The following is a 14448-nucleotide window of genomic DNA, read 5'->3' as shown; positions in this document are numbered from 1 at the left end:
ATTAGTTTTTTTACCTATTATAAAAGTTTGTAGAATGTAACTCTTTTTTATTTATCATGCCTTTGTATTAATATTAGTTTTTTTTACCTATTATAAAAGTTTGTAGAATGTAACTTTTTTATTTACCATGCCTTTGTATTTATATTAGTTTTTCTGTCCGTTTTTAGGGCTACAGGCTGCTTATATGTACATGTTATGTTTCCTCGCACTGCGCCTCCCAGCTAGAAATGGCGCTGCGGTGCCGGGGCAGGACAGCACATGCTCCCCGGCCTGCGCGCCTCCAGCAGCACACAGGCAGCCTTGTCCGACCTACCCCATTACCCAGCATCCACCGCAGCGAGTTCACGCGAACTCCCCGTTAGCAGCCCCGGCGCGGCTTCTGCTGCAAGCGCGATATCTGCCAACCTGCCGGAGCCGCTCCGCACACTCACAGCCGCCGCCATAGCTCACACGGTAAGATCTCTCCCCTTCCCCGGGACATCCCAGTCTAGGCCCCCTCCGGAGTCCCCAGGCTGAGGCGCATCGCAGGGGGAGGTGGGGTACTACAGACCAGAGATGGTTTGCCGACCATTGCCTGTGTCGGACGCCATCTTTGGTGAGCCGTGCGTGTTGTTGCCGCGGCCCGCTTCCCTTTCCCCTGCTGCCTGAACAGGCAGGCGGCGGCGGCGGAGAGCCGGTGGAGAGATGATTTAGGCGTCACACGGACGAGTTTCCTGTAATTAGGGTGACGTGCGCTGTGTGTGGTGGCCGCCGCTCGCCCCGTGAGGGCTCCGTGTGGCGCTGCTGGCTCTGCCATACAATAGGAGGATGGTTCGGGCGGAAGGTGATGACTATCCCCCCTCCCGGCAGCAGTACCAGTGTGTGTGGCGCTACCTGCCTCTCTCTTGTTGTCTGCCACATAACTCGCAGCTCATGTGCTGTAAATAAAAACAGTGATAGTAATGTGTGACTTTGCAGAGCAGCAATCGCAGCTGGAGAGGCAATGGAGGAATCACAGTCCCACCCTCTCCAGTCCTGATCATCAGCAGCCTCCTCATAGTCCCAGATTTTGCAGGAGGCGCTGATGGTAGATCAGGTTCTGGCTGTGGCCGGGAGCAGCAGCAGTGAGAACATAAAAGGTTTGGGAAGGAAGGAGTGGCCACATCATGCCACATTATCATTCATAAAAGTGGCAACATGAGATTTGTGACACCATCTCTGATCTATGAGCTAGCGGTGTATAAATTGCTAGATCAACTTTACTTTAGTCTGGTTGCTTGCAGTTATCAATGAGGATATGTAGCTTTTTAAAGGTTGTTGAAACCTTCAGTTTAAAGACCTTTCTATGTCGTGGAGTGTCTGAGTAATATCTAAACGTGATTATGGTAATCTCAATATTTGGAACCTGCCCAACAGAACGTGTCTCAACTTGATATTATTTTTTTTTCCTCCCTTTTCTAAATATTGCAGTTACATTGCTAAAGCTGCACAACTAGCACAGTTATTCTGTCTTTCTTCTGAAAAATGTATGTTCTAAAAAACACTCTAGATTGCAGCTGTATGTAGTATCAGTTAAGGTGCATACACACAAACGATTTTTTGAATGATTATTGATATCGTTCAATCGCTGGAAAAATCGTTCACTTTCTGAGTTAAAACGATGAGCGGTTATCGTTCATGCGCGTTCATGTTTGTAGTTCAGTTAAACTGACCAATTCAACGATTTTCAGTAAAGGAATATGCAAAAATCGTTTGCAGTTCAAAAAATCGTTCATTACATTTAGTAAATGAACGATTTTAATGATTTTTGTTCATTTTGCCCTTGAAAAAATGAACGAAAATCGTTTACTAGAATCGTTCATTTACTAAATCGTGTGTGTATGCAGCTTTAAGGAGCGTACACACTAGACGATATGCTCCCCGAGCGATATAGTCTAGTGTGTCCCCGGCAGGGTGTGCTCAATGTCGTTCATGACATTAAGCACACCCGCTGAACAATATTAACGATATTGTTCAGCGCCGGGCTCTCTCCCCCATTCCCCAACATGCAGCAACTTGACAATATCGTCAAGTTGGCCTGCATGTTTACCCGATGATCGATAATGACGAACGACCCACGGGAACACGATCGTTGTTATCGTTCATCGTTTTGGTGTTAAAAATGGGCGATAAAGTGGACAACTGAACGATACCGATATCGTTATCATTCAGTCGTCCACTTTAATCGCCCAGTGTGTACGCACCTTTAAGGTGCATACGCACGTAACGATTTTTTGAACGATTTAACTATAACAACGTCGTTATCGTTCAATCGTTGAAAAAATAGTTCAGTTTCTGAGTTACAACGATGAACGATTATCGTTCATGCGCGTTCCTGTTTTAAGTTCATTCTGACTGACCAACTGAACGATTTTCATTAAGGGAAGTTACAAAAATCGTTTGTAGTCCCCACACACAGAATCCCGGTGCTGGCATCCAGACCGCCGGAATCCTGTAGGTAAGTAGTGGGGTTGGGGGGAGGGCTAGGCGCTGTGGGGGGGAGGTTAAGTGTGGGGTGGGGGAGGTTAGGTTTAGGCACTAGGGGGGAGCTTACGGTCAGGTACCAGGGAGGGAGGGTTACGTTAGGGCAGGGCCGGCAACAGAAATCTTGGGGCCCGGTACACTGATGGCTCTGGGGGCCCCCCAATGAAATCCCCCACCCCCCTACCCACAACACCATCCTCCTCGGCCTAAAAACCCTGAACCCCCACACCGCAAGGTGTAATTAGAAAGACTCACATAAATTTCAGGACATAGGTGACAGGACAGAGGGGCAAGGATAGAGGTGAGGGCTCAGACAGAACAGTGGGGAGAGGAGTGACAGGGCCAGGGCAGAGGTGTCATAGACAAGACAGTGGGGACAGGACAGCATTGACAGGTCCAGGACAGAAGTGACAGGGCAAGAAAGAGTGGACAGGACAAAGGGCAGGATTGGACAGAAGTGAGAGGGCCAGGGCAGAGGAGACAAAACTGGGAAAGAGGTGACAGGAGATAGAGGGGACAGTGCCAGGACAGAACGCCCCCATCTTGGGCTCACTTGGCACCACCTTCCCTTACTGGGAACAGTTAACTATCCTGCCCCTTTCGCTGGGCACACAGAGCAACCCCTCCCTTAGTGGCCACACTTAACACCCCTCCCTTCCTTTACTAATCAAACAACCCCTCGGTACACTTAGCCCCCTCCCCAATCTGGGAACACATAGCACCCCCTACCATTACTGGACACATTTAGCACCCCACCCCCCTTTCCTGGATATGCTTAGAACCCCTTACCAGGCAGGCTTGCTTTTCTTACCAGGTGCACTGTAGAGCCACCAGGTGCTGGCCGCATCTTGGAGTCCTACTGTCTGGCTGCCATCCACACAGCACGGACACTCTGCAGTCACCTGCACTCCGAGTCCCACCTATAGGTGCCTGATGTCAAGGGCCAGGCCCTTCCAGGCTTCCCCTGCTTTCAGCGAAGGAGTGGTCACTGGTGCAGAGGAGAGGGGAGGAAGGAGGGCGAACAGCAGGAGGTGGGACTTTGTGACGATCCGGTCAGTCTCAGCCGCACTTCTCTCTGTAGCAGGCTGCCGCTGCATGTCATACAGCCCAGGAAGGGTGTACCCTTTGTACCCCCTTGTCGCTGGGGTAGCGAGAGTGGGAGGGTTAGAATACTGACCGACAAGTGCCAATTCGCCTAACAAAGTACATAAACAGCTGAGCAGATAAGATAAGTGACTTATACCCCTTTTACACCAGAGCTAAAACCTGGGTTATTGCAGGGTTAAGCTGGACAGCTCCTTGGTGTAAAAGGGGACAGGGTTGGTTTCCCAGAGCGAGTGACCAGACAATCCAACCCAGGTAACTTGCAGGATTTAACACGGGAATGACCCGTGAAACCCTGCAGTGTAAACAGCGCGATCCGGGTCACGATGACCTGGAGCGCGCCGCATGCCAGCCAATTGTCTGGCTTCAGTGGCGCTTGGAGATGACGTCATCTCCAAGTGTCCACTTCCACACCGGAAGAGCCGGGTCACTGCAGACCCGGCACCGGAGTGAACGGCGCCGACTCGAGAATATCCTGGGTCGGCGCCGGCTAGATTCCAGTTTGGAACCCTCTTCCAACCTCCGGGTCAGACACGGAATTTAGGTATAAAAGTGGTATTACAGTACAAGATAATGCAGGACAAGTACATGATACATAAACATTGCTGCAATGTATGAACACTTTTTTTTGTTTTTAATTAACTGGCCATGCTGTAAGCTTTTTTTGATAGGATTTCTCATTTGTGTAAGTTGTTATAGTACTACAGAACAGGTTGCATATTGTCTAGTCATGCCTGAAAACGAAGATAGGCAAATGGCATTTTAAAGTGCTTTGGTTTTACAAGCAGAATACATGACTGAGCCTTTTTTTGCACTTAATGTCAATGAATAAAGTGCTGCAATAAAAAAAACTTGGTAAATAGTTTCACATGTAGATTTGACAGATGTATAGGAGCTATTGGGAGTATTTAGATTACTTTTTCTAGACATGTTAAGGATTTTTATTTTTTTTTAAAGGGGAACAATCATGAAAATGTTTGTTTTATGTTTGATTACTGGATACTGGGTCTCATTCAGACCCGCTCACGAGCGCAGGACGCTCGCAAGCGGGACGATGGTACCCAAATGCGCATGCGCACGACGGAAGGAGCTCCGTCGTGCGCATGCGCGAGACCCGGATAGCGACAGCCAAGCTGTCGCTCCGGGTCTCGCACCAAAGGGGGCGTGCTGTCGATGGTGAGTGACAGCACGCCCCCTTTGGTGGACATGCCGGGGGCGTGGCTGCCAGACGGAGGCGTTCCCATGGGAACGCCTACCGTCTGGGTCCGGCCCCACTGACATCACTAGTGATCACTAGTGGGTCCGGCCCCACTGACATCACTAGTGATGTCAGTGGGAGTGATTTGGGCTCTGACAGAGCCAAAATCACTCCAGGGCTTGCGGCAGCGAGACCCTACCACAGAGTCTCGTCGCAAGCCCGATGGTCGTGATGGTCTTGACCATCGCGACCATCATCATGGACGCTCGCATAAGCTGTGGGTAGTAACCCACAGATATGCGAGCGTCCAAAAGGCTGCTCCAAATTGAACTAGGTCGGCCCTGATTCAGAGCGAGCGCTCTGGTCAGAGCGTCTGGCTCTGAATCAGGGCCACAGCCCATTATTGAAGCGTCATTTTGTAATGTTAATTTTTTTTTTAAGTATTAAGTTAATATCTTTCCTAATTAACCTTGTATAGTAATGTTGCTTTTAACTTTTGATAACTCTTGCTTGATTGGTGTTGAGTGTCAAGGCGTAGAGACGGTTGTTGGAAACATTGCCTGCTAATTAGTTATAATAGAACACTGTGTAAGTTGTGAACCTCCAAATAGAGGAATTTATCCTATAAAGTACTGCTGTGGTTAGGAGTCAATAGTCAGTACCACTAATATGACAATTCCAAAATAGTGTAGTATAAATACCAAGCTATTCCTGTTAATCATTCAAAGTGGCATGATAAAAACAAATATTTTAATAACAACAGATATATATATATCTCTATCTCTATGTGTGTGTGTGTATATATTTATATATATATATGTGTGTGTATATATATATATATATATATATATATATATTATATTCTCTATCTCTCTAATTTAGTGTTCACTCTAGCTCCGGCGGCAGGCAGGGCGCCGGAGCTAGAGAGGGCTACCTTGTGCGCGCGCCCAAAAAGGGGCGTGGTCATGAAAAGGGGGCGTGTCCATAAGACGCGTCCCCTTTTCGTCATACTTGGGGGTGTGCCCGGCACTTGCGGACACGCCGGGCAGCACCCAAGCGCTGCAGACAGGGAGCCGGGCGCATGCGTTGTTTCAAATAGTTGGGAAAATCAAACATGTTTGATTTTTCACAACTAATCATCCTAGTGTAGGGGAAAAGTTTCTAACTTTCCCTTAATTGAACGATAAGTAAGCGTACTCTGGCCGGCAGTGTGCACCTACTTTTGACACGCAGCTCTTGGCTACTGTCCGGACAGCAGATGAACATTGGCGGTTCGCGCTCTCCTGATTTCCCTGTGGTGTCCCAGCTGCCATCCCGGTGGTGATCCCGCATCCCCTGTCCTACCATCATCTCTTTGTTCCCCACACTCTCCGGGAATGCACCTCTGCTCCTGGGAGCAGCAGCAGGTTTTGGGAGCTGTGTGTAGTGTTCATTCTAGCATCCTGCACCTGTCACAACCCATACAGTTCCTCTTTCCTGGGGTGTCACACTCTGCTCTGGTGCTTCTAGCACACTTAGCTGATGCATCAAACTGCTGAGATACAGACCAGAGTGTGCTAGAAGCACCAGAGCAGAGAGCCACACCCCAGGCAGGAAAGAGGAACTGCACAGGTTGTGACAGGTGCAGGGTACTAGGATGAACACTACGTGTGTCCTGGGGCTCTTCTCTCTTCATCTGGGGTTTTCCATGCCCCACAGCTGGCACTGGGGATGGGGTGGAATTAACTGAAGATAATCCATGGCTGGGAGTGCGGCGCACTCTCTCCTCTTCCTCCAGCAGCACGACCGACACCTGAACTCACCTGGCGGCTGTGGACCAAGGGCTCTGCACAGGGGCATTTTGCCCAGGACCCAAGTGAGAGGTGTAAGGGTGGCAGGGTTTGGATGGGTGATTATTGTGTGCAGCACATGGATATATTGTGTCAGCATGCTGTGTGTGCATAATGTCACTGGAGGGAGAGCTTCCGCAGGTTTTGAGGAGGTGGAGGGGGGTGCTGAAGTCTGTGGGTTATGATCAACATGCCATCCTGTGCAGTTTGGGTTCTTTGGGTCTCCTGGTACCTCAGTATGTACAATTCTTGCTGTACCAGCCTCCCCCATGAACTCTTTTATATCTAGTGGTCCTCTCATGAAGCTGCTATAGCAATGTGGTGTGCTTGGGGTGGCGGATGTTGAATCATGCTTTCAGTTTTAATATGACAGTATGTTTTGTATAAAAGTTACTGACATTCTGTGCTTTTGAACTTTACAATCTCTCGGATACATTTGCTGCCAGCCACCTAATATCTTACCTATTGCCTGATCACCTTCATTATATTGTCTGCAGTAGGTGCTGAGGGGGGTTGCAGTAACCTTTCACCTACTCAGTTACTTCATTCTAACTGTATAGTTACCACAGCCTCTAGCATTAGTTACCAGGGACCTGCAGAAACCCTTATTTATTCATAACATGCAGTAGGCAGACACTGTCCACCTACTTTTATGACATAAGTTGGACAGAAGTTGGTTGGCTGGTCTGATAAAAAGTTGGTTAGGTTTGTGGAGTACTATTTTAGTTGGACAGACAGGTTGGACTGTTGGTCAGTTGGAGGACAGTTGGTCTTTTGTATGGCCAGCTTTAAGCTGCATACACATGTAAAGATTTTCTGTCCAACCATCCAGCTAGTTGATTGGTTGGAATGAAAATCTGGTAAGGTATGAAAGCAAATGACAATCAGCAATTTGCTCCCAAACGCCGGAAAATAGACAAAAACTGTTGTTTGAACAAATTGGTTAGATCAAACATTTAACAAACTTGTCTGAATGACCATTTTCATCTGTTTTCTGGCACTTAGGAGCAAATTGCTGATCATCAGTTACTCCCATAAGTTACCAGATTTTCATTCCAATCAATCAACTAGTTGGATGGTTGGACAGAAAATCTTTACGTGTGTATGCAACATTAGTGCTAAGGCGCCCATACACGGATGATTTTTTACATGATATGGTCAGTTACGAAAGGTTGGACAGACCATTCGTGTGAAAATAGGTGTATTTTGTGTGTTCTGCGACCCCGATGCACATCCCCGCTGTCCTCTAGTTGGATCGCAGATTAGATAGTTTTGCAGAGAGATCTACAATCTTTTGAGTACAATGTGAAATATTTCTTTGTATCTTATCCTATGATCGTAACGATCAATCGTACACCATTTGACCACATCTTATGAAAAATTTCAAGGGACGAATTTCAAGGGCAATTGTACAACTCATCTTACCAACTTTGAATCACACAGTGTATGGGGGCCTTAGTCAACCACAAGCTGCAATCTCCAGAGGGATTGAACCTTCCAGCCTTACCATGAAGCCATTCATTAAAGAGCTTAGAATTTGCCAAAGTATTTTTTATTTAATTTTTTTTGTGTTTTCAGGATAACATGGCTGAACTGTTGATGGAATGTGAGGAGGAAGAGCTTGAACCATGGCAGCAAAGAGCTAAAGAAATTGAAGTTGACGATGATGATGATGACGATGAACCAATCTTTGTTCGAGAAATAAGTGGTTCGAAAACACCCAACACAAGTAACTACGTTTTGTTTTTATTTAGCCAATTCCATTAAGTATGTAGATCATTTGTTAAACTATTCAGCAGAAGAACACTACTTTTATTTACTTAGAATGATGTAAAATGATAAAACGGAGGTTTTGTAACAATTATCTGTTTATTCTCATTGAATACTTTAGTGTAATAGATTTGGAGTGTTTATAATGAAACCCTTATGGAAGGGTAAGGAAAGGAAGCATGACGCGCAAGCCTCTCAAAAAGCCTTGGAGGGGCATTGAGTTCAGAGATGTTACATTTAGGGACATTTTCAATTGAGCGTTATGTTTTCCCCGCAAAAAAGTACACTGGCATCACTACCAATTTTCTATTACTGCGGGTATGCATGCTCCCGATACCTGCGGTTTCCAATAAAAATAAATTGGTCGCAAAGTTTTTTTATTTCAACCAGTTTTATCTGCATTAATGTTGTAATTTAATTTTTTTAATCCTGCTTATTGTATTAATAATGTGAAACATTGTTATGTATTAGAAGCATTGATCAACCATGTTTTAATGTTTTTTAGCATTTAACAATCCAAGTTATTAGATTTTTTTATCTCATCAAAAGAGAGACTAAGGGCCTGATTCAGAGCTTTTTTTCATTCACAGGGAGGAATTCAATTGATTCCAGCCCATATCGCGCCCGATGGAGCTATTCAATTCTTGCTCCTGTCGGGCGCGATCAGCTGCCAGCGCTACATTTCAGCTCGCAGCCCCAGGGGAATGAGAGCTGAAATGTGCAAAAAGTGACCTGTTTGGGCGCTCAAACATCACTTTTCGCGGCCGCGCCCAGCACTTTGGTCAGGTTTAGCTGCTTTACGTGGCTAAACCTGACCTCTATGGACGCGATCAGCGCGAAAAAACGGCAGCAATTGAATAGCGGCCCGCAATCTCCTGTCACTTTAGACGGGAGATCCGGACCGCGTAATCAATTGAATTCTGCCCACAGTGTTCATTTTAGGTTGCAGATTTCTGGCCTCTGAAGTGACTGCAACCCATCAGGCTGCGGGAAGCTTCAGCTCCCACAGCCTGACCAAAGGAGCAACCATTGGTTGTGATGGTGCTTGCAAATGCAGCAAGGAGGCGTTTGACAACTCAATTTGCATTAAGATGGACGGAATTGCAAAGCTGCTTGCAAGATTGAGAATGTTAGGTGTGATTTTCTCCTGTATATAGGAGTTTGTGGAGTCTTAGCTGATGCTTGGCAGATTTAGTAACTCTCTCTGATATGGTTCACCCTCCTTTATATCTCTGTTGTGTGTGAATTTACTATATTGGTTCAACTCCCACAAATGAAGACTGCAAACAACAAGAATATGGAGTAATACCAGGGGAATTCCCTTTTAATAGGCTTTTTTAAAGAAGTCACGGTGCCGTGCCTGTAGTCTCAGCATAATAAAAAGAAAAGTGTTATTAAAAAAAAAAATGGTTTTAAACCAACCCTGCCTGTACCCTAAACAAATATTGGTTAACAGTAATAATGGTTATTACTGTCCCAAAGAAAAATATATATACATTTTTTCAAAATGCATGAAATGGCTGATTTTGTGAATATTTATAAGAATTATAAAAAATTATAAAAAGCTAAAAAAAAATTTAATTTTGTTACAAACAAAAAGAAAAATACAAAAAAAAAAGTACATATAAAGTGAGTTTTGGGATACTTTTAGGCCAATTAAAAAAAAAAAAAGATAAAGCAATTATTTTTAATGAATGCTTTAATTAAATTTGGGGTGCAAAAGTAAAAGAAAATATTTCGAGTCATTTGAGGCTATTATTGTTTTTAACAACTAATAATACCATATCATTATTGGACTAATTAGGCTGAAAATTTAAAACTTCCAATTGCCCAATTAGTCGTTAGAGGGTTGTCCAAGAAGATCTGAAGGGGTCCCCTATATTTTTAGCTTAAAATAGGGATATTTAAATTTTTTGACCTGCTCTCTGGCTGCAAGAAAATTTATGAGGGGATAATGTAAAATATAAGAAGAGTGTGTAAATTCCTCAACTTAATTTGTGGGATCAATTGAAAAAGGGGGCAGGAAAATGAAGCAGGTTGCTGTCAGTCTTGTAATATTATTAATATTTTTTGCCATGAAATTCTTACTTATGGGCCCCAGCACAAAATGTGACCAGCCAAAAGTCTACTCCAGAATTGATTGGTTTAGGTGGAAAAACTTTTTGGTGAATACAACTGGCTGTGTGTGGGATGATTGGACAACAGATAACATGGGGCTTTTTTGGGATCTTCATCTATGGCACTTAATTTGTCCAAGAATGTCGAACCACAGATATTGGCAATTGGTCTAAAGGTTTAAACCACTGTTAGGGCGTGGGGGCAATACTTTACTTATTCAGCTGACAGAAGTGTGTGTAAAGTGTATATACAGGTTGAGTCTCCCATATCCATATATTCAGAAATAAGGAATATTTTTAGCATGACTGAGATAGTGAAACCCTTGCTTTCTGATGGTTCAATGTACACAAACATTGTTTAAGTCACAAAATTATTGAAAATATTGTATAAAATAACCTTCAGGCTGTGTTTATAAGGTCTATGTGAAACATAAATGAATTTCATCTATGTACACAAACTTTTTTTGATGCACAAAATTATTACAAATATTGTAGAAAATGACCTGTAGGCTGTGTATAAGGTGTATATAAAACATAAATGCATTCTGTGTTTATATTTGGGTCCCATTCCCAAGATATTTCTTTATGGTATGCATATATTCCCAAATAAGGATTATTCCGATATCCAAACTACCCCCAGTCCCAAGCATTTTGGATATGGGAGACTCAACCTGTACAATAATTTTTTTTATCAAACAGCTATATGCATCTAGTAGCTGGGTCATTTACATGCAATTCATTTTATCTTTGTGTAAATGGCCCCTTAGCCAGTACTTTTTTGCACAGTTTTTATTTTGGTTTAGTTTCTTTTTGATTTCACAAAAGGCTTAATTTATTTGTTGCAACATAATATACCAACAACGGCACTGTTTATTATTTGTACATTGGGAACTATTTGTCTTCTAAACTGAGCCAGGTACTACCTACCCATTTGGACCCCATATGCCAAACACTTATACCTGTCTCTTGTTCTTTAATATATGCTAGAAGTTAATGCCCTGGTTATATATACACATCCTGACTCTTTAACTGTTCCTTTCCCTGGTATGTACATGGACTAAAAAAAACAACCAGGTGATCTGGATAAGGAGTAGCTTTAAAATAATAAACCACATTATTGAGGGCGTTTATCTTTGTTAACCAGTGTTGTTTTGTTGTTTTTTTTTTGTTTGTTTTTTTTGGGGTTTTTTTTCCCCTGGTTGTCTGTGGGAATGCATTAGCTATCTCAGGAACTTACTCAACAGATCAGACAGGTATCAAGTCTCCTCAGCCAGTCTGGCAGCAATGCTAGACCCCATGCTGCACAATTGCATGTTGACAACCATTGTATGACTTTTCTCGGCCAAGAACAAGTTCCAGAGCATCCTCACTATCATGGAAATTGTTCTAGCTTGCCTTGAGTGCCTAAGTAAAAATGGTGCGATATCTGAAAGATAAATCGTTATTATCGCGCAGTATGTATGCACAACATCGTGTAGTGCGTGCTCCTGTGGGGTTGTCTGCTGCATCGCCTGATTTTTTATTTTTTTTGTACATGCAGTAAAATCAGGCGATGCAGCACTATGCGACGGGGTCGGCTCCCCCAGTGTGTACGGACCGCTCTGATATGTATGCTCGTCGACAGGGGGGGTCGCCGGTTGGAACGCTGGATACACACGTCGTTAAGTGTATACTCTGCTTAAGGCAAATCTAATACTGCTGAAAAACTGAAGTGCAAAATCCTGCATTGACCTCAGTTATCCTCTTTTGGTTCTCTATGAAATCTAGTGTATATTTATGTCTTGTCTCAAGCCTCCTCTTTTGATTCCTTCTCGCTATGTGTCACCGTTTTGCCCTTTGTCTTGTGCCAGGTCCATGTGGAGGTGTATTTGCTTGCAGAAGCATTCTCTTATTCTCTTTTTACCATGCCTTTTAGACAAGGCATTTGTTTGACATGCTGTAATTGGCTCTTTTTTCCCGTTTTCCAGTTTTTGTCTATTCGAGGAAGAGTTGGGCTTTCCAGTTGCCCCATCAGTATAGTGATGCATCCCTTTCTGATCATCTGTGGATTATAGAAATTGCATTTATTCTTTCTAACATTTTATTTCCACCAATTGTTTTATATTTAATTGTTTTTATTTTCCCCTATTAATAACTATAGTTTAGTATTGATGCACTTTGCCTGGGTTAGAGGACAGCTATGTGTTTTGCTTTATTTTTGTCCTTATGGCAAAAATGCAACATGCTAGGGATGATAATAACACTAGCCAAAACTGGGACTACATCAAGGGTGACGTTATAAAGAGGGTAACCTACAATGGCTTGTACATTTTAATGTACTTTCTGAAGCGAAAACACGTGGCAGTAAGTGTGACGTTATACATGAGTGTACTAATCTTTTTATGTAAACAGAATGAAAGTACTACTTACAATCCAGAACTACTGTAGGAGGTACACAGAAAATAAAAAAGGCTGCAACATGTTATTAAAAAAACATGTGCCATTGCATGAAATACCATACAAAAAAATTGTAGCCGTTCGGAAACCAGCTAGCTAGTGGCATATCTATAATGGGTGCAAGATGTACAGTGCATACCACCGTTCCGTCCCACACACCCTGCACCCATTTCAGTTACCTCCTTCTGCCATACACGTTGGTATACCATTGATGTCTTTGGAAATATTGTCCCGATGCATTTTTTTTTTAGGGGGATGGGGTCCCACGGACATCTAATAAGGGCTCCCTCCAGTCTTAATAAGCCCCTGCAAATATCCTGAAAAAAACCTGCTTCATTCTGACTTTGAGAACATAGATAAAAATAACATACATAAAATAAAAGAACAGCATATACTGCAAACTACAACAGAAACAAGAAATTGATCATTTGGTGGTGCACATTCCATAGGGGCTTTTAGCCATTTGCACAAGTTTTATTTTCCTTGTTTAACACAGATGTTAGTTGTCATGTACCAAGGGTGGAAGACCCATTCAAACAAGTTGCAAGTCAAATAGGTTTTTGATGTGATAGAGGGATATAAGAAAACCTCAAACAAGGAGTCAGATCCACGCAGTCAACTGTAATAAAACTGCTCTCCCTTAAACAAAGGTCCTTTACACCTATCAATTTAAATTCAATATACCACACCTGACTCCTGATCCTAGATGGAAGATTATTTGGGCAGGGTCACAAGACTTGTGGTCCATAATAAGTGAAAATCTCTATTTTGACTTTAATAAAATATATAAAATGTACTTCTACACTTCAAAAAAAATATATAGTTATTAAATAAATTGCAGACCAGTTTTTAATTTTTCTTTTTCCCCACATACAGTAGACCTGCCCCAAGATTCTCTTATAAAGTAGATGCATCATATGACCCACATGAAACCTACACGAAAGCATCCTTTGTTCTTTTTATTGGGCCTACAAGAATGCAGACAAACCGGATTCCCAGACTTTAAATGCATCTAAATATTTGGTGGCTTGTCTTTGGAAACCTACTGAAGCACCACAGATGTCTTAACTTTATCTCCACAGCTGCCATGTGCCAAATGTTGATATGATCACTGCTTATTTAAAAAATCAACTCAGAAATTTGTCCAAATTAGGGAACTTTTGATTGTTTTACAGAATACCCATAAAAGCGGTACTATTAATTGAATTTCAATTTTCACTTTTGGCATAAAAATGTGGTTGACTTGTATGCTTTTTCATACACTATAAGTGACACCCTTTATATGTTTGCAATGGTTCTCAAATCCATCCTCAAGTACCACCAACAGGGTATGTTTTGTGGATTTCTTTAATAATTCACAGGTGAGTTAATCTATTTTCTACATCAGGGTCCATAGGGTATCCACAGGATACCTTGGGGTATAGGTGATGACGTCGGGCATCGGGCACCATAGAGTTAAAGTTTTCAGCCTCCCAGGATGCTCTAGGGTTCC

The 14448-nt window shown here is 43.2% G+C and overlaps 1 protein-coding gene across 2 annotated transcripts in view; it reads left to right on the top strand.

Moving 5' to 3' along the window:
• Positions 1-235: 235 nt before the first annotated feature.
• The window catches only part of ZNF280D (zinc finger protein 280D), a 96279-nt gene continuing 82066 nt past the window's right edge, over positions 236-14448 (top strand). For both annotated transcript variants that reach the window (XM_088445074.1, XM_088445067.1), the window contains exons 1-2: positions 236-453; positions 8212-8362. In XM_088445074.1, coding sequence (XP_088301200.1) covers positions 259-453; positions 8212-8362 — 346 coding nt within the window. In that variant the 5' untranslated portion in view covers positions 236-258. The remainder of the gene's footprint in view (positions 454-8211; positions 8363-14448) is intronic.

This window comes from Taudactylus pleione, unplaced genomic scaffold, assembly GCF_031769625.1.
Source record: "Taudactylus pleione unplaced genomic scaffold, aTauple2 ptg000019l, whole genome shotgun sequence".
Classification (NCBI taxonomy): Eukaryota; Metazoa; Chordata; class Amphibia; order Anura; family Myobatrachidae; genus Taudactylus; species Taudactylus pleione.
This window is presented reverse-complemented; position numbering and strand designations above follow the sequence as displayed.